General features: G+C 35.8%; 3 protein-coding genes across 3 annotated transcripts; 2 read left to right on the forward strand and 1 right to left on the reverse strand.

The window, feature by feature from the left end:
- The first annotated feature begins 1939 nt into the window (after positions 1–1939).
- LOC128158808 (snaclec aspercetin subunit alpha-like) lies at positions 1940–3139 on the forward strand. The gene is made up of 3 exons (XM_052821769.1): positions 1940–2112; positions 2447–2541; positions 2917–3139. Exons 1-3 carry the CDS (start codon positions 2037–2039, stop codon positions 3040–3042), a joined length of 297 nt encoding a protein of 98 aa, XP_052677729.1. The 5' UTR covers positions 1940–2036; the 3' UTR covers positions 3043–3139.
- A 5-nt stretch (positions 3140–3144) lies between these two features.
- On the forward strand, positions 3145–26642 carry LOC128160977 (contactin-like). Its single transcript, XM_052824252.1, has 15 exons — positions 3145–3158; positions 3350–3501; positions 5217–5324; positions 5515–5841; positions 5994–6095; positions 9936–10172; positions 10549–10654; positions 11641–11831; positions 14458–14724; positions 18428–18727; positions 19094–19257; positions 19782–19905; positions 21494–21664; positions 25362–25499; positions 26617–26642. Exons 1-15 carry the CDS (start codon positions 3145–3147, stop codon positions 26640–26642), a joined length of 2427 nt encoding a protein of 808 aa, XP_052680212.1.
- On the reverse strand, positions 15048–17457 carry LOC128158798 (uncharacterized). Its single transcript, XM_052821754.1, has one exon. It carries the CDS (start codon positions 17408–17410, stop codon positions 15188–15190), a length of 2223 nt encoding a protein of 740 aa, XP_052677714.1. The 5' UTR covers positions 17411–17457; the 3' UTR covers positions 15048–15187.
- Positions 26643–26749: the final 107 nt, after the last annotated feature.

Consider the following 26749-nt stretch of genomic DNA (forward strand, 5'->3'; position numbering starts at 1 on the left):
CGTGCAAGAATGTAAAATAATATGTATTCTTTATTCATTAAGATCCATGTATGAATAACATGCATTTCTCACATTTGTTCATTTTTCTTTTTATAATGATAATGCCGTTTTCATACATCAACTAAAATATAAAATGTCACCCATCCTAGTGGTTCCACTTTCCCTCTAGGGAGGCTTGATGGTCAATAAACTTCACTTTCAGATCTGCATGAAATTTTAAGATATGATATGTTTAGCTATAAGCTATTATTTAGTTTAAAAAAACTCATATATTTTACCTTTAAAATTTGGTATTTTTGTACATCTTTATATAGAGCTCTTTTCCTAAAGGAGATAAATACAGTCTATAAATATGATCACGACCATCGAACCCTCTTAACCTCGTTAATGTTATAGACCAAATATTGAAGTGAGGGACGTTAACTTAAGACAGTCAATTTATCATTTGATCTTCAGCCATAGCATTTTACACATATAGATGTCGGAACGGAGAGATGGGCGGGGGAGGGGGGGGGGGTGTCTGGGGGCAAAACAACTCACAAAGCCCGTACTGCTACCCCTGCCGCCCCCCCCCCCCCCCAACGGATTAGAATTTTTATGAACGGTTGCCGAATATGGTTTTATGCTATGTGTTTTATTTGGTTATCTATTTATCTATTTTTTTTTTGGTTTTCATGATTTCGGATAAGTCTAGCACCCCCCACCCTCCCGTTCAATTTGCTTCCGACGCCGCAACGTACGGATCAAACTTATAGTGTATATCGGTATTTGTATTGTACACGAGGTTTAAACAGAAGCGCAGCAACTGAATATTATTCTGAAAAATTTGTCGAGAATTCTTTTATTACGATAGGTATATCAAAAAATGTACATTTTCCAATTTATTTGTGGGTTTTTTTCTGGCATTTTAACAACGCACTTTGAAAAATTACGCCACTTTTCTGTGACCATGTAAAAATTGAATTGAAAATAAGGAAATAACAGTGAAATTGAAGTGAAAAGTATACCTGCCTCCCCACCTCCCCCCTCCCGACCACACCCACGGATTAGGATTTTAAGGATTTTGGAAAGTAACCTATTCATTTTCTTTTTTTTTTTGCTTGTCAAGATTTTTTGGATGAGTCTGCCCCCCCCCCCCCCCCTACTTTCAGAAACGATGCTACGTGTCTGAAGAGGGCTAATGTTAAAACGCATATAGATTCTTTAACATACCAATGGAGAAATTATGGTTTGGCCAGCTCGTTTTTTCAATATCACTGCATGCACTTAATTTACAACCTAGCACATTTCTTTTTCCGATCTTAAACGTTTACTAATAGTACTCCAATTTGCTGAATATCAAATGTTTTGGAAGGAAAATGATGGGTAATCAGTTAAATGATGCACTGATAATTGACCTGTATCTTTGGTTAACCCCCTCCCTCCACCCCCGTTCTCAAATAAGGGAAAGTATATTAACCGGTGTTAACAGATCATCATCCTATCTACAAATTAGAAATTTAATTCCAGAATTTGTGATTTATACTTATCTTTTCAAAGTGCGTTAAGAGTCTCAATACTAAAAAATGTTGATGAACCTTCATAACGCGCTTTGAATTTTTTTTACCAACTTAGTGTGTTCACTTGGTGTAAAATTTAACGCACTTTGAATTTTTTTTAGAAGTGCGTTGATTTGGTCCCAATATATAGCTTAATTGAGGAGTTTATGAATTCAATCAAATATATTTACATGTACTGTTTAATTTAATAGAATTCATAGGGAGTTACATGTATATAAGATACATTCTTAAATAGCATAAAAATTTAACTGAATGACCTAAGGCTTATAAACTTGAATAAAATATTTTTTCAAATTTTTCGTTAAAGTTAAAAGTACATGCCAACATGTATGTGTGTGAAACGTGAATTATGATCGGGTTCGGAATTTCATTTATTTCTTTTCCAACTGCTTTGTGGCGCCAAAACATCAACTTTTGATTGAATTATAAGACGTGATCGACTCACTGTAATTGTTACTGAGCGTTTTGATATGAAATATGTCTCCAAGTAAAATAGGACTGCTGGCTGCTTTGTTTGATTTGATTTTAAAGTCGAATCCATTGCCATTGTTTGGTTTGTATTGATTCTCGGTCATAGTGAGAACTTACCTGTCTGGCGTCTGAGTCGCTTTTACACTCAGCTAGTAAATAGGGGCCTATTGTTTCTTTTAAAAAGTTATATTCTTTATATATCTAAAATATGGAATGACTAACAATGTTTTTTCATTTAAAAATTTGATATTTTATTATTTATGTGATATAAGAGTGTATACATTTTTTTCAGTCTCTCTCTCTCTCTCTCTCTCTCTCTCTCTCTCTCTCTCTCTCTCTCTAGCTGCTTAATTGTTTGTAGTAAGCTTGTTGATTTAAAAAATGAACTGATGAATATATGTAATGTATTTTTACAGATTGTCCATCAGAATGGATTGAGCATAATTCACAGTGCTACAAATTTGTATTTCATCCACATGAAACATATACTAAAGCTCAAGTTTTTTGTAAGGTAAATGTGCTTGAATGTACAATAATAAATTTATCATGCACAACTGATGAAGAACTTTGCTTACAATGATGATTATGGTGTATTTACCCTGTTCTGTATTCAATGCTATATACATGTAAGATGAGCTTTTCAAATTTCCAGACAGAATATGTGTATATTCAAGCTTTCATGCTATTATTTAAATTGAAGATAGAGATTACATGTAAGTAATATTGAACAAATTTTAAAGTTATTGCTAATTTTATTTAACAGATCCAAAATATTTAAGAAATAAAAATTTTTCAGAACATATAATATTTATTATATTGTATATAATTACAATTGGGAAGTTTGAGTTTGAATTTTATATACCGGTAACATTATGTTCTTTTTAAGGAGAATGGAGGAGAAGTTCTTGGAGTAGAAAGTCAGACAGAACACTCATTTGTTAGAAACTGGTTGCTCAATTTTGACATCGAAAGGCAAGTGGCTAGCTACAGGGACCAGACATTACTATACTAATTAATTTGTTGTGTTTGTGTGTGAATTCACGGGGCATTTAGACATCAACATTGTAGGTTAGTTTCCAACGATCTAATAAATTTAAACATTTTGTATATTTACATGCTAGACTTATTGTCTTAAGCTTATAATAAACAGTTTTATTTAGAGAATAAAAAAGATGAAAGACTTAAAAAAATCCCTTTACCTTGACTTTCCTCTAGCTTGCATTTATTTTTAAAACAAGTATCAAACTTTAAGTATTGTACAGTTCAATGTTGAAAAAATGAAATTGTTGATCTAATTAATATTATTATTGGAATTGCAGGAACAATTGGTATACAAGTGGAGTCGTTCCCCTTGAACAAGACAATTTCCTCGCCCTAGACAACCTTAGCAAACCATTAAGTGGACTTATACGGTGGTCTAAATTCTCCAAACTGAACAACTCTGGATTTCATGTAGTTTACCAGTACAACGGTACGCTTATTTTTGATTGCTGTACATTTTGATTTAGGATAGTTGTGTGAATTTGTTTCCTTAAAGTTTAATATTTTTAAATGACTAATTTGGAATTGGAATTATTCTATAGTAGAGGATGTGCACCCCAGTTTAAAAAGAATATCATTGTGGGAGAGAGAGAGAGAGAGAGAGAAGAGAGAGAAGAGTTATTCTTTAAAAAAGCTTAAGGCAACATAAAATTAATTTTTAGATTCTCATTCCCGCCCGCCCCTCTGAAAATGGCCCGCCCAGCCCATGGAAAAAAAAAACAGAAAGAAAATTTGGGCTCTTATACAAAAAAATCATAAGGATACAAATGTCTTCATGCATTAACAGTTAAGTCGAAATAAAATGGAATTAAAAGACTACAAGTGGGTTTGTGTACTCAAAGAATGTGGGCGCTTAAGATGTAGATTCGGCAGGAATCTGGGCGCACAAGGAGAGTGAAAATTTCATCAATTGATTTTGAATATTTTTCGAATTATAACCGTTATCTGGTTTCTGTTGGATGTGGAATGAGTGGAAAAATATTTGAAATGCAAAAGGTTTTATTATAATATGGGTCTAAATAAAGCAACACGATGCAATTCATGCAAAATCCTACTTATTTACAACTGTTTTTAAATGATTTTGTTGTCTCTGGGTCTTCTCTCCACAAATTTGAAACGTGTAAAGGTAACATATTTCAACATTAAAAATGTCGCTTTTTAAAAAAAGATGGAGACATGACCGAGAGATGACTGATTATGTACTTTTTCAAATTATTTTTTGAAGGATAAAAAACAAAGTCCATTGATATGACAGTGTTGTTTCAAACAGTTCTTTATAGAGCATATATTGACAAGTCTCCGTGGCTCAGTGGTTTAGTCCTGGATTTAGTGAATACATACATTCAGTGTTTTGGGTTCAAATCCAACTGGTGGTATTTTTAAAAAAAAATTAAACTATTTTGTTTTAAATGTTTGATATTATAACATGATGTTGAATTATAATATACCGGTATATTTTAATTTGTTTTTATTGATTTCTAGATCTGCTGTATGAACACTATAAAAAAATTCTGTTCTTATTACTAGTTTTTTAGGATATACACAATATAACTTCATTAAAATATGTTTTCATTAACATTTCCAACTAGTTATCGGTTTACCTCTCATTGCCAATTTTTGAAAGCTTTGTGGGTTTTTTAATAACTGGAATAGCCATGTACTTCGACTCTCAACATAATATATTTTTGTTGAAACCTGTACATAGCCTTTCGAGGTTATAGACATTTAAATCTTAATTGATTCGTGTCGAGGATTCCTGCAAACTTACAATCTTGTGCGCTCACTTTCTTAGCATTTATAACTTAAAAGAATAGAGCAGTTGTTATTTCTAGAAAATAAAATCCGCCCACCCACCCCATATTATTTTTGCAAATCAGGATGAGAATCTAAATATTAATTTTATATGGCCTAATGCAGTTTGAGATTCTATGCTTTGAATTAGTACGCATGAAATAACATTTACATATAAACCCTGCCTTTAACAGATTTACAGTCATATATAAAGGGATCATTGCTGCAGTATTTTCATTTTATATCATTTCAGGTCTGACACAGGCCAGACTGTATAACTGTAGTGTATCAAATTCATGTAACAGCGTAATTGCATGTTAAGCTAACCTTATGTTTGTTTTGTTCTAATGTTAGAGGGACAATACAGTTTGACAAAAGGAGATGGCAGTAAGAAATATAGCTACACCTGTGAAACAGCCAAAAGTGAAGCCTTTAGAATCATACAAGATGACAGGGACTTTAGTAAGATCAATTTTAATTTGAATTATCTTCTAATAGTCTCTTTTATAAGGTCTATCATTTGTCATATGGCTTCCTCATGAGCATTCTGGACTATTTTACCGTATGTGACTCAGATATGAATGATTATTAAAAACGAAAAATCATGTCGTAGAATATGTTGATATTCACTCAACTGAATATTTTGTTGTAGCGTACGGGACGAACTATCCTGACGAGAAATCAGCACCCAGGGGCCCCAAGTTTTACCTGTACCCTACTGACACAGAAATCCTTGGATCCACCTCTGAGGTTTATCTGGAGTGTGCAGCCACTGGGCTCACTCAGCCCACATACCAGTGGACTGTAACCAGTGAGGATGGGCAGACCCGGCCCATAGTGGGCCCTCGATACATAGTGACCAACGGCAGAGTCAGCATCAGCAATCCTCAAGTGGCGTTAGACGGGGGAAGTTATCAGTGCAGTGCTAAGAATGAATTTGGAGTTGTTCTGACTCCACCTGTTGTGTTATCTTTTGCAGGTATTGATTGATGAGTCCCCCCTCTCTCCCTCTCTGTCTGTCTGTCTGTGTCCGTCTGTCTGTCTGTCTCTCTCTTATCCATCTATTCAATCAGTAAGAATTGAATGCTCCAATTAAAGAAAGTTGTATGTGCTTTCACTGCCTCACTGTAGATTTAGGAGAATTTTCCAATGTTGATACGGCCCCCATTCGTCCGTTGGAATACCAGGGTACAGTGATCCAGTGTCCAAAGATTTCCTCAACATCCAGTCTGTGTAAGTAGGGATAAATTAAATATAGAGTGCAATACTAACTAAAGGTAAAATAGTCAATCTTACTTACTTAATTAAAAACATCTAAATTTTTATTAATTTTTTTTTAAAGGGGGGGGGGTGAGTTTCTACAAAATATTGTTCAGTGCACCAAGAAAACATCTACATTATTGTACATAGGGTAACAACTACGCACATTAGCTCTATATTTATGATTAGGATAAACATTACAACATCTCATAACAAGCTATATTGAATGACTGAACTAAAAAAATAGATTATATACATAACAGCGATATTGATAGGTTGTATGGGAAACAGTTTAGAAGCTGTTATCTGGGCTGGGTTTTTAGCTCACCTGAGCTGAAAGCTCAAGTGAGCTTTTCTGATCACTTTTTGTCCGTCGTCCGTCCGTCCGTCCGTCTGTCCGTCCGTCTGTCCGTCTGTCCGTCTGTAAACTTTTTACATTTTGAACTTCTTCTCTAAAACCGCTTATCCAATTTCAACCAAATTTGGCACAAAGCATCCTTATGGGAGGGCGAATATAAATTGCAGAAATAAAAGTCCGATCTGTTTTCAAAGCGGAGAAAACCTTGAAAATGTAGAAAAAGGGGGGTGCATTTTTAAAAATCTTCTTCTCAAGAACTACTGATTCCAATTCAACGTAGTTTAGCATAAATTATCCTTATGGGAAGGAAAATATAAATTGCAAAAATTAAGGTCTAATTCTGTTTCAAATCTGAGTTATTACGAAAATAATAATAAAGGAAAGCCGTGTTTCAATCAGTTTAATAGCCTCGGATTCGGCATCCGGTAAAATGGGTAGACAAGACTTGGCCTGGGCAAAACAAAAGATAAGCAGTTATTAATCTGCCAATCTCATTAAAATTTCAGGATAATTGATGGACCAGTATATTTGTATTTGCTGTAATTATTGCTGCAAAATAATGCGTATTTGGAATTGACGATTGCCGATCTGCCCCGGCTTTTATTTTGCCACAGCTCGGTTTTGCTTACCCATTTTACCAAGACTCGTATTCCATACTTCTAAAACGAGGTTCTTTGTTGAAAGCAGCCATGACATTATACGAAAAAGGGTCGATCTGACTATGATGAATTTGCTTGTTGTGCAACAGTTCGCGTTTGAAGGGAAATTTTTTAAACATGAAAAATATATTGGTGCCGATTTTGTGAAGTAAATTGAGGCTAAATATTTCAATGCGTTGACAGTTTTCACACATGACGTTGATGTTAGCTTGTTCTGATTTTCGTTTCGTTTTCATTATTTATGCTTTGTAACCTGGAAACTGTCGTCTGTATTTCGTGATTTTTACGTATCAAATCAAACAGGGACTTCGGTAAATCAAACAGTTACGTTAACTGTTTACCTGCGCAAATTAAGCAAAATCTGATGTAGGAGTACTGAAATACAATTCATTCTATCGGTAATTCGGCATTATTTTTTGCGTAATGGTAGATTAATGCAATAGGTTTTTGTTGAGATGCTCGGCATTTTCTCTAGTTTATTCAGTTTAAATAGAGTTTGATATCGCTTACGGAAATATGTAGGTATATACATGACGTATATATATGATTCATTTCGAAAAAATAAATTGTGTTCTTTATTTGTTATACATGTAGTGCATGTTTCTTGTGTTTAATTGTTAACAATTTCTATTTACTAACCATTTTTGAGTGTTTGCTTCGAATTATAAGCAAGATACAGAGATTTGTTAACAATTCTATGTTTGTACACAGATCTTAAAAGCTAAAGATTAAATCAAAGTACTGATAGTACTGAAAAGCGCTAACCCAGCTTCTGTATGTATATAACAGATATATGTATATAGCATTTCAGCTTCTGTATACGCACTATATTTCCTCATCACTGCATGACAGTCCCTGCAATGATGTATGTAAGCCCCGTACATTAATTTCACAATAACCCGTAAATTAGATTCACAATAGCCCGTGCAGTTATGTGCATAAACCCCTGAAACTGGTTCCCTAACCAGTTTAAATGATGTATACTTTTGCTTAGAGGGGGCGGTTATTCGATGCACCGGAAGTTGAAGTCTAACGACAATAAAGGGCTGAGCTATGCTTAGCGCTTTAAAAAGTAAAAAAATTGTCAATATTTATTACGAAAATTTTCAAAATCTGTTCTTCCAGAAACCAACTTATTGAATTGTAAACTTAACCTTTTTAGCTCACCTGAGAATGGGGCCACAATGGGGGGTCGAAGTTTAACAAATGAATAGAGTAAATCTTTAGAAATCCTCTTCTCAGAAACTAATTGGCCAGGAAAGCTGAAACTTGTGTGGAAGCATCCTCAGGTAGTGTAGATTCAAAGATGTGAAAATCATGACCCCTGGGGATAGGGTTGGGCCACAATGGAGGGTCGAAGTTTAACATATGAATATAAAAAGTAAATCTTTAAAAATCTTCTTCTCAGAAACTAATTGGCCAGGAAAGCTGACACTTGTGTGGATGCATCCTTATGTAGTGAAGATTCAAATTTGTGAAAATCATGACCCCCGGGGGTAGGTTTGGGCCACAATGGGAGATCGACGTTTTACATAGGAATATACACAGTTAATCTTTAAAAATCTTCTTCTCAGAAACTAATCAGCCAGGAAAGCTGACACTTGTGTGGATGCATCCTCAGGTAGTGTAAATTCAAAGTTGTAAAAATCATGACCCCCGGGGTAGGGTTGGGCCACAATGGGGGATCGAAGTTTAACATAGGAATATATACAGTAAATCTTTAAAAATCTTCTTCTCAGTAACTAATTCGAAGGCAAAGCTGGAACTTGTGTGGAAGCATCCTCAGGTAGTGAAGATTCAAAGTTGTGAAAATCATGACCCCTGGGGGTAGGTTGGGGCCACAATGGGGGATTGAAGTTAAACATATGATTATATACAGTAAATCTTAAAAATCTTCTTCTCAGAAACTAATTAGCCAGGAAAGCTAAAACATGTGTGGAAGCATCCTCAGTTAGTGTAGATTCAAATTTGTGAAAAGCATGACCCCTGGGGGTAGGTTTGGGCCACAATGGGAGGTCGATGTTTTACATAGGAATAAACAGAATCATCTTTAAAAATCTTCTTCTCAGAAACTAATCAGCTAGGAAAGCTGGAACTTGTGTGAAAGCATCCTCAGGTAGTGTAGATTCAAAGTTGTGAAAATAATGATCCCCAAGGGTAGGGTGGGGCCACAATGGGGGAGGGGGGTCAAAGTTTAACAAAGGAATTTATAGGGTAAATCTTTAAAAATCTTCTCAGAAACTAATCAGCCAGATGATTCTTTATAATTGTTAAGACTTTGGCCCCAGGACAATTCTTTGGCCTCACGAGAAGGTTGAGAGTTTACTGTACGTTTACATCCCATATATAAACTATTGTTAGGGATCTTTTTGAGAACTGCAATACTCAACACATGATATGACCATAAAATCATCCTGTTAGAAAAGGGACTAATGATTATAAACATAAGAATATCCAGGGGAAAATGGATTTTATTTATACAGGATTTACATGAATTATTGTATATTGTCCAGATAGTTTGTATTATTACTCCATTGAGCTGATTTTATCATACCTATTGTTCCTCAGGTGAGCGATGTGGCCTATGGGCCTCTTGTTTTTGACAGGTTCTAAATACAAATGCTGCTAAGTGAACCAATTGTTTAAGATTTTTCAACTTGAAATAAGCTTGTTGGAATTGAGAAAAGTTTTACTTTCATTATCCTGTAACAATTGCTCAGATGATCTTTTGATTGCATAATTTATCAATGATATATAATTTGTAAGATTTTAACATGCACCATTTTGTATTGGCAGCCATCAGCTATAACTGGATCAAGGACCAAACCACGCCCATTAACTCCCGACTGACACCGTATCTCTTTATTTCTGGAGACGGCCAGCTTTATTTCTCGGAGGTGACGCGAGGCGATAATGGCATGTACTTCTGCATGGCGACACTGACGTATCCGACAGACTGTGACAACTACGCAGGATCGTTTCAGTCTCCCAGTCGAATCAGTACGGGAATACCCTTACAAGTGCAGGGAACTCGTAAGTTGAACAGGCGCAAGGCCAAAAGCAAAATACCATTACAAGTGCAGGCAGCTTGTAAGAATGATCATAAGGCCCAAGTAAAAAAATTGTAGTTTCTCTAGCCAAAAATTTTAAAGAAATACATTTTGAAGGAAGATAATTTAATTTTATTGCATGATATACAAAGGGGGCAACTCTTTTTTCAAATTTAAGATTAAGAATTTGAGATAGTCTCCCTTTTCATGTGGCAATAAAATTAACCAGTGGGGTAGCTTTTGACCTGACGCCATGGAGCCAGAGAAACAATACATTTTACAATAACTTAACATTATTCATGTAAAAGAAAAAAAACTGACAGCTTATTTAATATCATTGGTACCTTATTTCCACACAGCATCAGGAATATTGAATGTTCAGATTCCTGACAGTTTCATTCAAGTGTTTCCACGGCAACCAGTGGTGGGAGTTGATGTCAGATTGGAATGTTTTGCTTATGGAAGGTTAGTTCATTTAACTATAAAACTGGATTCGTAGAAAAACAGCCAATGATATACAATTTCAGTCTTCACGACAAAATTTTTTCAGCACATGCCCTTCGGGCATGTAGACCCATCATTTTAACCCAGCCCATTCAAATTTTTACATGCCCAACCCGTAATTGTTATATTTACCGGTACATGTACATCTTGTAATTTAGCAAACATATATACAGTAGGTTTAACTAAACACTTCAATGATTACGATTGAAGCTTATTTGACAAGTCGTACCAAGAATGTAGACTGCACAAAGCAAGTTATGCGAATAACTTTGGTACGATGGAAGAAAAGGCAAGTAAACATATTGTACATTGACAGAAAATTTACACATGCCCTCTGGGCATGTAATTTGGCAATTTTTACATGCCCGCCTGCAAATTTACCAGACCCCGGGCATCGGACTCCCGGGTTATTTCAAAGACTGCAATTTTAATGTTCTGTTGTTTAAAGTTCTGTTAAAATCTCCTGTTAAAAACTCCAGTCATTTCACTTCATTGAGAGAATGAAACCTACTTTACAAATGTTGATTTTACCTTCCCATTATTATTCACAAAAGCCATATTTGTTCAATTTAGATTAGGCTTTCTTTTTAAACCTAAATTGGCAGCAGGATTTTAAGATTCCCAAGGATATAGTTTTGATCCAAATTTTTAAAAACATTTTTTGGACAGTGATCCTTTTAGTCTGTCTTGTTTATAATGGTTACAGACCCTGAAACGTGCTATTACACCAGTTGCATGGTTCAGTTTGGTACGCTTTGTGAACAGTGCGATTTGTTTTGTGAATGATATGGTTAGTTTTTTAACGTTACCATTCGCTTTATGAACAGTACGGTTTGTTTTTTGCAGGGAGCAGCACAGTTCCTTTTAGAGTTGTAGTAGCACGTTTGAGGGTCTGTTATGATATCATAATTTAATCAAATTTTTGTGAACTTGTTTTTGCTTGTCAGTGGACCTCTAGTGTACCAGTGGTTTCTCCCGACCCTTAGAGATCCAGGGACCAGGGTCAGGTTTACAGACAGTGACCGGGTGTTGACCATCGTGGGGGTCACTCTTCAGGATGCCGGGGTGTTCACCTGTGTGTGCTCAAGTCGACGGTCAGGAACTAGGGACCAGAAAACCTTCCATCTCGCCATTGAGGGTCAGTAGTCAATGTATAATCGTATAGTGTCAGTAGTTAATGTGAAACCATAGGGTGTCAGTAGCCTATGTTATGTTTGACTGTAGAGTGTCAGAAGTCAATGTAATGTTTCACTGTATAGGGTCTGTAGTCATTGAAATGTTTCACTGTAGAGTCTGAGTAGTCAATGTAATGTTTCACTGTAAAGTGTCAGTAGTCTATGTAATGTTTCACTGTAGAGTCTGTGTAGTCAATGTAATGTTTCTCTGTAGAGTGTCAGTAGTCAATGTAATGTTTCACTGTATAGGGTCTGTAGTCATTGTAATGTTTCACTGTAGAGTCTGAGTATTCAATGTAATGTTTCAGTGTAGAGTCTGTGTAGTCAATGTAATATTTCACTGTAGAGGGTCTGTAGTTAATGTAATTTTTCACTGTAGAGTCTCAGTAGTCAATGTAATGTTTCACTTTAGAGGGTCTGTAGTCAATGTAATGTTTCACTGTAGAAGGTCTGTAGTCAATTTGATGTTTCACTGTAGAGTCTCAGTAGTCAATTTAATGTTTCACTGTAGAGTCTCAGTAGTCAATGTAATGTTTCACTGTAGAGGGTCTGTAGTCAATTTGATGTTTCACTGTAGAGTGTCAGTAGTCAATGTAATGTTTCACTGTAGAGGGTCTGTAGTCAATTTGATGTTTCACTGTAGAGTCTCAGTAGTCAATGTAATGTTTCACTGTAGAGGGTCTGTAGACAATGTAATGTTTCACTGTAGAGTGTCAGAAGTCAATGTAATGTTTCTCTGTAGAGTCTCAGTAGTCAATGTAATGTTTCACTGTAGAGAGTCTGTAGTCTATGTAATGTTTTACTGTAGAGGGTCTGTAGTCAATGTAATGTTTCACTGTAGAGAGTCAGTAGTCTATTTAATGTTTCACTGTAGTGTCAGGAGGCAATTTACTGTGGAATCATTTAAATTGTGGAAGCCAATTTTCGTGGATAGTTGTTTTTTTTTACTTATTCGTGGAGATTTAATTTCGTGGGTGCGTCAGTTTTCACTTTTAGTTAGAAAGAATACTCTTTCTAAATTTTTTTCATTGAGGATGTAAATTCGTGGGGAAGGGCTACCTACGAATACCACCAAAATTGAGCCACCACGAATTCTAATGATTCAAAAGTAATATATAACCATAGAGGGTCAGTAGTCAATATAATATATAACCATGGAGTATCAGTAGTCAATGTGATGTTCACTGTAGATTGTCAGTAGTCAATATAATATATAACCATGGAGTATCAGTAGTCAATGTGATGTTTCACTGTAGAAAGTCAGTAGTCAATGTAATATATAACCTTAGAGTGTCAGTAGTCAATGTGATGTTTCACTGTAGATTGTAAGTAGTCAATGTAATATATAACCTTAGAGTGTCGGTAGTCAGTGTGATGTTTCACTGTTGATAGTCAGTAGTCAATGTAATATATAACCTTAGAGTGTCAGTAGTCAATGTGATGTTTCACTGTAGATTTGCAGTAGTCTATGTAAAATATAACCTTAGAGTGTCAGTAGTCAATGTGATGTTTCACTGTAGATAGTCAGTAGTCAATGTAATATATAACCTTAGATTGTCAAAACAAAGTAATGTTTCGCTGTAGAGTGTCAGGAGGCAATTAATTATATAACCATAGAGTGTCAGTAGTCAATGTAATGTTTCACTGTAGAGGATCATTAGTCAATGTATAACCATAGAGGGTCAGTAGTCATTGTATAACCATAGAGGGTCAGGAGTCAATGTATAACCATAGAGGGTCAGTAATCAATGTATAACCATAGAGTGTATAAACATAGAGGGTCAGTAGTCAATGTATAACCATAGAGGGTCAGTAGTCAATGTATAACCATGAGGGTCAGTAGTCAATGTATAACCATAAAGGGTCAGTAGTCAATGTATAACCATAGAGTGTCAGTAGTCAATATATAACCATAGAGTGTCAGTAGTCAGTGTATAACCATAGAGGGTCAGTAGTCAGTGTATTACTATAGAGGATCAGTAGTCAATGTATAATCATAGAGGGTCAGTAGTCAATGTATAATCATAGAGGGTCAGTAGTCAGTGTATAACCATAGAGTGTCAGTAGTCAATATATAACCATAGAGTGTCAGTAGTCATTGTATAACCATTGAGGGTCAGTAGTCAATATATAACCAAAGAGTGTCAGTAGTCAATGTATAACCATAGAGGGTCAGTAGTCAATGTATAACCATAGAGGGTCAGTAGTCAATGTATAACCATAGAGGGTCAGTAGTCAATGTATAACCAAAGAGTGTCAGTAGTCAATGTATAACCATAGAGGGTCAGCAGTCAATATATAACCATAGAGTGTCAGTAGTCAATGTATAAACATAGAGGGTCAGTAGTGTATAATTGTAGTGTGTCAGTAGCCAATGTACAGTAACTGTATAATGGTAGAGTGTCGACTGTAGTAGATGTAGCAGGGTATCACTAGTCTTGAAGATGTCTTGTTTACCAATGTCCTTAGGCTAATTCCATGGCCTGTTGTACATAAAACAGAAACTAGATTTCTTGATAGAAAATACAAAAATTTACCATAACCTGTTGGATTACTTCAGTGTTTAAATATCTCAACTTAAACTTACAGCAAAACCAGTGTTCACAGTTCCCCTGAGGGACCAGCACGCAGACAGAGAATCTGAACTGGTCTGGAGATGTCAGGCATTTGGGATTCCCCGACCCACCTACACCTGGTACCGGAACGGTCAGCTGTTGTCAGGGGACAGTGACCTAGCTATCACAGGAAACACCCTCACAATTCCCAGGCTTGGGGAGGGTCAGGCTGGGATGTACCAGTGTATGGCCAGCAACAGACATGGGGTGGTGACCAGTACCGCCCAACTCAGGGTGTTGTGTGAGTCTCTCTGTCTCTCTCCTCTCAAATACTGTGGTTTGATTAATTCTTAAGGGTATCAATTTTCGTGGAAAAATAAAAAATCATAGTTTCAAGGGTACATAAATTTGAGGCCAATGACCCTATCAATACAAAATATTAATAAAAATTGCACTTTAAAATTTAACATTAAATGTTGTTGATCAACTTAACAACGAAATCTGCGAAAATTAGTATTCAACGAATATTGATGAAACCACAGTAACTAAAGCACTAAGTTCCTAGTTCTATGATCTAAGCATACCCCTATTGAGAACATTCAATGTTAACAATTTGTCCTGATAATATGTGTTTATTAGAGAAATTAATGCATAAATTTACAACTGTTGTTTTACCATTAATGATAAAAAAAAAATTGTTTTTGTTTCATCCATGGATATGCAATATCAATATTACAGATTCTCATTGATTTTAAAAGGTTTGCTCAGTTTTTGTCATTAAAATGCAGAAACTTTAGGCTTTGTTCCTGTGAAGGCCCACTTTTTCTTGGCTTCAAGTATTCAATGACCTTCACATTCCCAGTATTGTATGACCCGACCCATAACCTTCCCTCCTTGTCCACACTGAGTCCTGTGGGCTGGTCTAGCCCGCAATCACCAATACAGCCCAGGAACTGTCCATTCTTGTCCAAGATATGGAGGCAGTCGTTAATCTGATCACTTACAATGATGTTTTCAGAGGAGTCGGTCACGATTGGTCCAGGTACGAAAGGCTTGGCTCTCTTTGCAGCTGTTCCGTCGTATCGAAACTTTTCCTTTCCTCTACTGTCGACCACAACCACCATCTCTGCATTCAGATCTGCTGCACAAATATCCCCATTTGTATTTTCAGCAACATAAACTGGATGTCTCCCTTCTTGGAACAGGGGATTCTCATAGTTGACATCTTTTTCAATCTCCTGGATGATTTTTCCCTCGTGGTATCGAACAATTTTGTGATTTTTGTCGTCAGATGTGAACATCGCGACCAGAATATCTCCAGATGATGTACAACAGAGTTTACAAGGGTGCCAGCCTTTTGTGACCTGTATCAGTATTTCTGTTTTCTCCTCCCTGACTACAGTAACTGCCCTAGCGTTGACATTGCTGTAGATCAGTTCACCATCTCTCGTCACCGCAATGTCTCCAGGGAAATATTTACATGTGGCAAGCAGTGCATTCTTCTGGAAGCCTTGGATGTCAAGTCGCTTTATGACCTTGGTTTCTCCGCAAATCCACGCCTCTCGACTCCCGTAGCAAGCTACTGCAGTCAGATTCTCTAGTCCTGTTGAAAAACTAGATATCACTCTAGCTTTTTTCAACAACTGCCCATTTGTCAAAGGAATAGCTGAAAATCTTTCTGTCAAAGATTTCTGTTCTGCTTTAGTGCGGTGGGCTACTAGTATTGTCTTTGTTAACTCTTCTACTGGATTTTGTTTAGATTGGTCCAAAGACGTTGACCTATCTCTTGTAGTATTTTTTATCACACTGACCTCCATCGTTTTCACAGCCGTACAAGCCATGTTCTCTGTAGGGTGCAGATCTAGAGTTCTTGACATCACTTGTGATGGACCTAGAGAACTAGGACATGTAAATGTAGATTCCGGTTTTGTTTTTCTTTGAAGACATTTATCACCTTGTTTAATCAGCAACAATTTTTTAGTTGCCTTAGCAATGCTATCTGCTACCTTACTATAAGATTTTGCTACTGGTCTTCCATTTAGTGCAGAAAGGGCACATAGTGGTATTGATTGCACATTTTCATTTGATGTTGAATTGGTGATACTGGTACATATACAATCTTTTGGTAAAGTTTCATTTGAGATGCTCTCCATCATGTTACTAACACATGAATTCTGAGTTAGGGAGGCTTCAATGTTTTCCAGCTGTAAAGAGAGTTCCCTCCCTTTGTTTATTTTTGTCTTTAGTATCGGAATTTTGATGTCGGGACCAGTCTTAAATTGATAGCAGTCCATCAATCTAGACTTGTGGGCAGCTATTATGGCAGCCTCCTTTGACATCAATATGTCCCTGTCCTCTTGAACTGTTTGGTACATAACATTGTAAATCTGGGCAAGATCAGACAGATGGTTTTGTAGTTCTCTGAGGCTTTTCTCCTTCTCGCTGTGAATTTTCATTCTGACCCTGTTGAATATACCGTCTGCTTCCTGATGCCAGATTTTCCGATGAATCTCCAATTCATGGATCATCTGGTCGTATTTGACTTCAGTCATAGAGAGTTTGGAAGCAGTGTCTGCTTTAGTTTGTCTACACTGGGGGATGACTTTTTTCAGCAGCTCTTCTATCTCGGCCTTAATCTCATTGAGTTTCGTACTGACAAAGTGAGCCATCTCAATCAGCTCATGACGATCATGGTGAGTCTGGGTCTTGCATTTATTGCAGACGGGAATGTCGCATTGTTTACAATAGGAATGACAGATCTGATTTTGATGGATGGTACAGCTAGGAAACAGCAGTTTGTTTAGGTCCGGGAACAGCACTTTGTCATGTAAACCACACAGCCCTCCTTTTCTGTGCTCTGTGTCACACTTACCACACAAGCTGATTTGACAGTTGTTGCAAAATATCTGGAGCTGGGCCGCGGCACAGATCTCGCATGTCTTGACTTCTTGTGACATTGAGTGTTCCTGTGGTATGGAGTGGTCCATACTCTCTATTTTAGATGAACACAGTTGGGAGAAAGATTGATCTCTTGAAGCTAAAGCTGCAGTATAAAAATAACGTGATGTTTGAAATCTTATGTTATTGTTGATAAGAATTAAAACTGGTAAACCACAATGTTAACAGGCAAAATAATACAGTACTTGAATAAGAAGTTTAAAAGATGTCAACAATTTGCTGTTGAACATTTTGCATGTATTTATACTACATAATATATTTAATAATACAATGATAGAGTAGAAATATCAGGAAAATAAATGATTTACATACCTGATTTCAAAATCCTATTATTTAAAAACAAATTTCATCCGATCACAACATGCCTGTGTATTAGACGAATTGTTATTATTGTTTCTTCTGGTGTATTGTTCCGTGAAAGGAAATTTTTGCGAATTCAAATTAGTTAGATATGTTACCTGTGTGCAGGTAATACAGAAGACAACACACCTGTCAAACCATAGGTAAATTATCTCACCTGTACACTATGCATCAGTGCTCTCATTGTCCAATACTTAGTGAAATTTTCATGACCCATTTCATTGCATGCTAATTGGACCACAAATTTTACTTTCATATTGGAAAATTTTGTGTCATCATTGTTATATATTACGAAATGTTTTTTCTGTTTTTAATTTCATATAGCAAGTTGATGTCTAAGATATTTTATATTCTGAAATTCCTTAAGTCCAAATATTGAAAAGCCTTACATCTGATCTCATTTAAAACTATTACAGTATAATAAATTTAAAACAATGAAAAAATTTAAAGAAAATTAGCCCACAAAAATTATGAATTTAAAGTGTTAAAAGCACATTTCCATTTGTGTACATGGAAAATTTGAAATTCATTGCCATTGAATTATTATGATATTAACTAGACTTTTATTTTACTTAAATGTTAAACTTATTAAAAAAGAGGTCGCAGAATGTAAAATGCTTGTAGTTTAAATCATTCATCTCTTAAAGAGTAACTATTTTATCAAAGATTCATTTTTTTCACAACAGCTTTCCCTCCCTCCTTTAAAAAGAGACCGCTGGAATCCACCACCATTGGATCACTGGGGGGATCTGTGACCATCCTGTGCCACCCAGAGGCTGCGCCCAGCCCCAACATCACCTGGCTGTATGAGGGACAGGTGATTCCAGGTGATAGTGGACAGGAAGGGACACCTGTCCACCTTCAGTCACTGACCAGTGGTCACCTGAGGATTGTTAACCTGAGCTACACAGACCAGGGCTTGTACACCTGTAAGGCTGTCAATATACATGGGACAGTACAGAGCTCCACTGAGCTGACAGTGCTAGGTATTTCTCTCATTTCTTATCCTATTGACTTCCTTCCTTCCAATATCTTGCTGCTCCTCTTTAAATTGCCCCACCCCTCTCTCTCTCTCTCTCTCTCTCTCTCTCTCTCTCTCTCTCTCTCTCTCTCTCTGTCTGTCTGTCCACCTCTCTCTTTCTCTCTCTGCTCATCTTTTTTCTTCAGTCTCTTAATTCTCTTCTCATCATGCAGATAATAGGTAAGTAGCTCTTATCCCTTCATTATATATTTAAACAATTTTTCAATTTGAATAGAATAATTTGTGAATGTATATGTACATGAAATTAATTTTATGTCGACAATTCAATTTAAACTCTGTAAAATACAAATTATGATGTACATATATTTAGGTAGGACAGTAATGGTGGAGCGGCCCTCAACTGTTACAGTGGTGGTGAATGGAACAGCCCTGCTGTCCTGTCGAGCTTCCTACAGCCCCGGTCTAGAACTCGTCTATACCTGGTCCTTTAACGACCAAAGTATAGATCCTGAGCAGGATAACAACTTTAAGATGGTACTAAATAGAACTGTGTACAAATCTTTCTCATACCCATAATTCAATGTCCTTATATTACAGTGTTCAAATTTAGTCAATGACATATTACTGTATAAATTATAATTTAAACAACATTCCTTCAAAAATCATACCATGTACAGACAACAATCTTGACATGGAGCTTTATATGAATTAAAGACACCCACTTGATTTTATTTCACTTGATTACAAACTTGTGTCTCTTCACGTGAAATCCATGCTAGAATTTGCTCGATGGTCATGGCCATTTTTTAACTGTAGCTATCTCCTTTAAAAGAAGACTTCTTTATAAAAATGTAGGAAAATGACGAAATTTAAATGTATAATTTCATGGGTTTTTTTATTTACTAAGTAATAGTTTTCAGCTGAACAAATCATATCTGTAAATTTAAGGTAGATCTGATGGTTAATTTGTTGTCCACCCAGCCACCTTAAAATGATGTGGAAAATTCCATTGCATTTACCATTGGTAATGTTTACATTACGTTTATTATCTTGAACAGAGGAGTCCTTTCACTGGTGATCTATATATAGTGATGACACAATTCAGACATGCTGGAGTGTACACCTGTACGGCCTCTACCCAGCTAGACTTTGTCAGTACGTCAGCTACACTGTCAGTTCTAGGTAATGTAAAGGTTCATATGATGTCATATTATCAATACTGCTATCAGCTAGGTAATGTCAAGATTCAAACTTTCATATTGTCAGTCATATTGTCGTTCCTAGGTAATGTCAAGGTTTATATGCTGTCATATTATCAATAATGCTATCCGCTAGGTAATGTCAAGATTTGAAGACTGTCATATTTTCAATCATGCTATCAGTTCTAGGTAATGTCAAGATTAAAACTTTCATATGTCAGTCATTTTGTTGGTCCTAGGTAATGTCAAGATTATAAGAAAGTCACATTGTCCGTATTTCTATCAGTTCTAGGTTATGCAACAGTTCATAGACTTTGATGTTGTTAATCATGCTGTCAGTTTTAGGTGATATCAAGATTCAGACTGTCATAATGTCAGAAATGTCAGGCATATTGTCAGTTCTAAGTAATATCAAGGTTCATAGACTGGCATATTGTCAGTCTTGCTGTCAGTTCAAAGTAATATCAAGGTTCATAGACTGGCATATTGTCAGTCTTGCTGTCAGTTCTAGATATGGTCAAGGTTCATAGACTGGCGTATTGTCAGTCTTGCTATCAGTTCTAGATATGGTCAAGGTTCATAGACTGGCATATTGTCAGTCTTGCTGTCAGTTCTAGATATGGTCAAGGTTCATTGAACGTCATATTGTTATCATGCTGTCAGTTTAGGTGACATCAAGGTTTTTTGACTGTCATTTTGTCAGTCAAACTTTCAGCTCTAAGTTAATCAAACAATCATTGATTGTGACGTCAATTTGTAGTCATGAATGATGATTTGCCAAATTGATCGTGAGATCTTGTTGAAATCCTAAATTGTTGGCTGTCCTTCTGCTTTCAATTTATGTTTGTTAACCGGGTTTTCCAACGGAAAAATCCGGTTATAAAAATGGTGAAAATGTCGGGCGGATGGGTGGGTGGGCGGTTGGGCGGGCGGCTGCCAAAAGGGTACCCTCATTGTACAGATAACTCCTCCTACAGTTTTCAAGACAGGAAGTTGTTCTTTTGCAGATCAATTGTACATATATCAGAGGTGTGCATATTGCTAGGATTTTGATTTCCGATAATATATGAAAAAAATACCAGCTTTTGAACTTGGTCATTTTTCGCAAAATATTGCATATACGCCATATAGGGTATCCTTTCACCTTATCCATTTCACTGGATACGGTTTGACATGGATTATGGATACAGTTCACATAAAAGAAAACCCGGTTTGCTGTCACATTGACAGCTTTTCACTTGTTTTACTTAATGTCAAGATTCATAGACTTGTTATATTATCAGTCATGCTGTCAATCCTAGATATTGAATGTCATTATCCCCTTATGTCAAGAAAACAATTCCATTTGAAGTTGAAGACAGCTCTTCTTGTTTTTTTATTTCAGTCTATGTGACTTGCATTTTCAGATGTTTATTAGAATAAGAAAATATGAGAAAGATCATCGACAAAGACTTTAATGGTTACAGATTGGGTTTTTCTCTGTCTGCATCAGCTGTCTTCCTTCTGTAAAATGAGAATAAATTACATCAAGTGATTTTTTTCTTCTTAAACTTGTATTTAATTTTTGCTAGGACCCCCTGGGGAGCCCTTTGGTGTCCATGTTGTCAAGAGACAATCATCCATTGATCCATACATTATTCACCTTGCATGGCAAGATGGGGCCACTCATGGGAGACCAGTGCAGGCTTACTCCATATTCACCAAGTCAAATTACTCTGAGAGCAAATGGAACATGATAATGAGTGAGTGAAAACTTTCAGTATTTATTAAAAGTAATGGGGCATTAAGATCCTGCATTCGAATATAGTTGTAAAGTCAGTGTCATCAGTCAGTAAAGATTTCCACAGCTGTGCTTTATATTATGAACGCCAGTCTGTTTTATGTCACTCTTTGCAACGTCCCTTGGTGAAAAAATGTGTGGAAAGGAGGTTAGGGAAATGACCCATGTTGTTCAGATTCTTTTGTTTGTAAGGTTCTTAAAAAAATTATAGCACATTATCTTCTGGGTCTCTGTTTCAAAGTTAGATCAAACATAACAAGAAATCATCTTGATGCAAGCGTCAAATGGGCCGCAAAAAATATAATTGTTGTATGAATCATTGGTTGTTTACATAAAAACACACCACAAAGAAGAAAATAAAAGTTGGTTGTACTAATTTTTATGGTAAATATAAATATACTTTCAGCAACTTGTTTTGAAGTTTAACATTTTACTATTATCATAAAGAATCGAGTTCGTTACTGTAAGCATTTCTAACAGTATTAATTGTTTGATCATGGCCATAGTATGAAGTAATGGAAAACACATTGATTTGTACAATACAAAGTTCAACTCATCATTTTTCTCTTGGAGATTATGTATTTCAAACCCCTTTTTTTTTTGCATTGTATTGAATGAAAACTTAATGCATTAGTTTATATGATTTCAAGGGACCACATGATAAAATAGAAATTGATTAGTTTAAATTTTCCAGTCAATTCAAATTTTCATTTCTGTCATATTTTTGCGTAAGTAATTGATATGGATGTCATTTCATGTTATTTTGTACCACATTTTACATGGAAATATAAAAAATACACACACAAAGTCATTTTATTTGACACGGCACATAGAAATTCAAATATATCAGTTATATAAAATTTAATGATATTCAGGTCTTTAGTATGTCCCGCATACCGATCCCGATGCACATTCGGCGCACCTCGGCCGATTCCGGTATCCTACTTAGATGAGGTAAGAATCTGCCGAGGTGTGCCGAATGCCCGATGCATTGTTTTGAAAAGAATGAAGAACTCCGGAATTTTCCGAATAGATTATAGTCTCGATAAAAACGCGCCAAACACGACAATCTACTAAGTATGACCTATTTTTCATTTACGAGTAAAACAAAAAATATGTGAAATTTTTTAAAAGGCATAAAACATATTTCTACATGCAAATTTACTTTTAATTCATAAAAATATTTATAATATTAATTCTAATATGTTTTACGGTGTGACCGTTGGGGCGAGCGCAGAAGGAACCACACATCTGCCATCATTGTTAAATGCAACCCGTGGACTTGCCCTAACCAAAAAACTTGGGCTTTGTGTTTGAAAACTTTTACCGCCGTAAGGAACCCAAAGTTATTAAACTTTTATTCCAATGGTCCCTTCCTAGGCTTTTACACTTAAACAAGCTACCAATGAGCATTAATAAAATGTTAAACAGACGTATTAAAATATTTAGATAAACACAAAGCCGTTTGGTTATTTTTAATGTTAATACAATTATGCTTTATCATCATTCCTTTACCTTTTAATAATGATCATTAAAATCAGTAAACAATAAATTGTGTGTCTGTGTTATTTCTCATTTTGTTCCTTGTTGTTATCTGTGTTTTAATTATTTTCCTCTGTGACATCAATTTTGTTTTTAATCTTTTTAATTTTTGTACGCTATATAAGCGTTGTAGACATGTGCCCTCACCCTTTTTTAGTGTGTGATATCCAATATTATTGAAAGGTTTGACCACATATGCAACTATAACAAATACATGTAGATATTTTAACAGTTAATTTTTTTTCTTTTATGCATTCATTACAAAATAACGTGGCTGCACGTAGATCTAATAATGATTGGACTTTTCTTTTTTCTTTTCTTTTTTAATAATTGTTTGTCACCTACCTAACGAATGCATATATGTTTAGATCAATATGACAGTAAATTTAGCATGGAACTTTCATGTGTATTTACTAAGCAAAAAAATTATCAAAACAAAACTTATCAGCCAAAGAGTCACCGTTAACACTGATACTAAGTACTTTCTACACGTTACATCCAGTACAGATGCTTGATCCACCTCTGAAATTATATAGCCCGAGATCACTGTGACGTCATACTTAACTTTTGCGCTCGACAGTTTTCGTAAATTGTCGGACAAATTCGGGGAAGGAAATGACGTCATATGTCAGCAAAAGTTCAGATAGGTACAGCTTTTTAGATAAGCGTATGTGTTGTTTACTTTAATGTTTTTAAAAGGATTTTTTATTGTTAAATGAAAATGATGTATGCGATTTACAGGTAAGAATTTTCCGTAGAAACGCTTCCTGTTCCACCATGTTGCTATGCACCGCAAAGGATTATTGGGATATGTAGAACTTTTTCACGTGGCCTCATAAAAATTTCTTTGAACAATGTGCAGATTTCAACTCGAATTTTCTCCGCTCGTACACGTTGTCTATGGAGCTCGCTACGCAAGCGGCGCTTCGCGCCGCCTCGCTGCGCTCGCTAATATGTTTTACGGTGTGACCGTTGGGGCGAGCGCAGAAGGAGTCACACATAGATCTGTCATCATTGTTAAATGCAACCCATGGACTTAACCAAACCAAAAAACTTTGGCTTTGTCTCGAAAACTTTTACCACCGCAAGGAACCGGAAGATATCAAACTTTTATTCCAATGATCCCTTACTAGGTTTATACACTTTAACAAAAACCAACCACTGAGCATCAATAAAATGTTAAACAGACTTATTAGAATATTTTGATAAACACAAAGCCGGTTTTGTTTTAAAAAATTTTCTCTTCTTTACCTTTCAATAATGATCATTAAAATCAATAAATTGTGTGTCTGTGTTATTTCTCATTTTGTTTTTAGACTTTTCTTTTTTAATAATTTTTTGTCATCTACCTAACTTATACAATAAATTTAGCATGGAACTTGCATGTGTATTTACTGAGCAAAAAAAATCATCAAAACAAAACTAATCAGCCAAAGAGTCCCCGTTAATAGTGAGCGCAGTATCAGTATTAACGGTGACTCCCTACTGTGTACTTCCTACACGTTACATTCAGTACAGATGCTTGATCCACCTCTAAATGTATCGCCGGAATATTAAACGCGAGGTCACTGTGACGTCATACTTAACTTTTTGCGCTCGACAGTTTTCGTAAATTGTCGGACAAATTCGGGGAAGGAAATGACGTCATAGGTACAGTTTTTACGTAAGCATATGTGTTGTTTACTTTCAATGTTTTTAAAAGGATTTTTTTATTGTTAAATGAAAATGATGTATGCGATTTACAGGTAAGAATTTTCCTTAGAAACGCTTCCTGTTCCGCCAAGTTGCTATGCACCGCAAAGGATCACTGGGATAGTAGAACGTTTTCACGTGGCCTCATAAAATTTTCTTTGAACAATGTGCAGATTTCAACTCGAATTTCCTCCGTTCGTACACGTTGTCTATGGAGCTCGCTACGCGAGCGGCGCTTCGTGCCGCCTCGCTGCGCTCGCTATTAAAAAAGAACTATCCCGCAGAAACGCAGTAACAATATTTAAATGTGTATCAAATAACGGACCGTCTTCCGGCGGCCCGTAATAATGGTAGTTGAGACATGAATGTTCTGAAAGATTTTGTTTCATTCTCTTATCTAATATAGTGCCGATGTGTGATTTCAGATATTCCTCTGAATTCGGTTACAGTGGAGGGAACTTTGAGGTCCGTTAAGGTCCTGCACCTGAGTCCTGGGTCCTCCTATCGATTCAAGGTCCTAGCCATCAACATCTACGGAGCTGGACCAACAAGTGCCCCTTCAGGTGAGATAATACAACATTACCATTGCTGTCAACCTTTGTTTTGTGATTTTAGATAAAGCTGCTTGGTCCGATTTTTTTGTAATTACAGTATCAAATTTTTTTTCATACAAATCATTTATCTTAGAAAGTTATGGATTTTCTCCTATTTACACCAGCAGCATCAATCTCCTTTAGAAATATTCAAAGTAAATAAAAATAATTTCTCTTTGGGCAAACGAAAAAACAAATCAAAATGCATCACGGGAATGTTTAGAAAAGGTACCGCTTGGTTTCATCCACCGAATGATTGGGGTTATTCAATCCGCATGCTAAGCATCGATTGTAAAGAAAGCAGACTTTAGAAATATTGGCGAACAAAACGTACACATGTTTATTTGTAATTTGTCTGATCATTTAGACCTTTATTTAAAGCGATGTCAGATTCGTAATACAACTATACCCGTCTCGTCGTCAGGGGTGAAATTTAACATGAGGCGAAATAACGAGGTACCTTTTAATGTCGTTTGTTTTGTTAGCAAATTTTGTACGTTTTTTTCTTCATTGAAATTTGGCATAATTGACGGGTAAAACTACTGCAATGTCTATTATTATACATATACTAAGCATAGCCATCGTTTAAAAGCGTGCATAAAATTTGATATAAAATCGGACCGAGCAACTTTAAATAGCAATCCCAATATTGTGACATTCCATTTTTATCAAAATTAGAATTGAAATCTGCCAAAATGTTGAACATTTTATAACATGTTCGTTACATTATTTTTTATTTCATTTTCAAAATATTAATGTCTTACAATAAAGTGCATTTGGAAAAAAGCATCAGCTACGAAAAAGCATGTCATGAGTCCAAAATTTGCTTGCCCATACCAAAAAAAAGTACATATAGGCATACTTTATCTGTGCCTAAAGAGTACTTCATATGTACCTATTAAAATAGGTACAAAATAGGCATACCTCAAAAGTATCAAAAATGAACTTAATATTTTTTCAATGTACCTACTATGTGCCTATACTGGACTTATCTTTTTCATGGTGTACCTATAAAATGCCTATGCTGGACTTAAACTTTTTGCAGTGTACCTATAAGATACCTATGCTGGACTTTGTCTTTTTGCAGTGTGCCTGAAATGTGCCTATTATTAACTTAGATATTTTTATAGGTACCTAACATGTGCCTAATTGGAACTTAGAAAATTTTAACTGTTTTAAGTATTTTTCCTGTTGGACTTAGAAAATTTTCAGTGTGCCTA

This window comes from Crassostrea angulata, chromosome 8, assembly GCF_025612915.1.
Source record: "Crassostrea angulata isolate pt1a10 chromosome 8, ASM2561291v2, whole genome shotgun sequence".
In the NCBI taxonomy this organism is placed as follows: domain Eukaryota; kingdom Metazoa; phylum Mollusca; class Bivalvia; order Ostreida; family Ostreidae; genus Magallana; species Magallana angulata.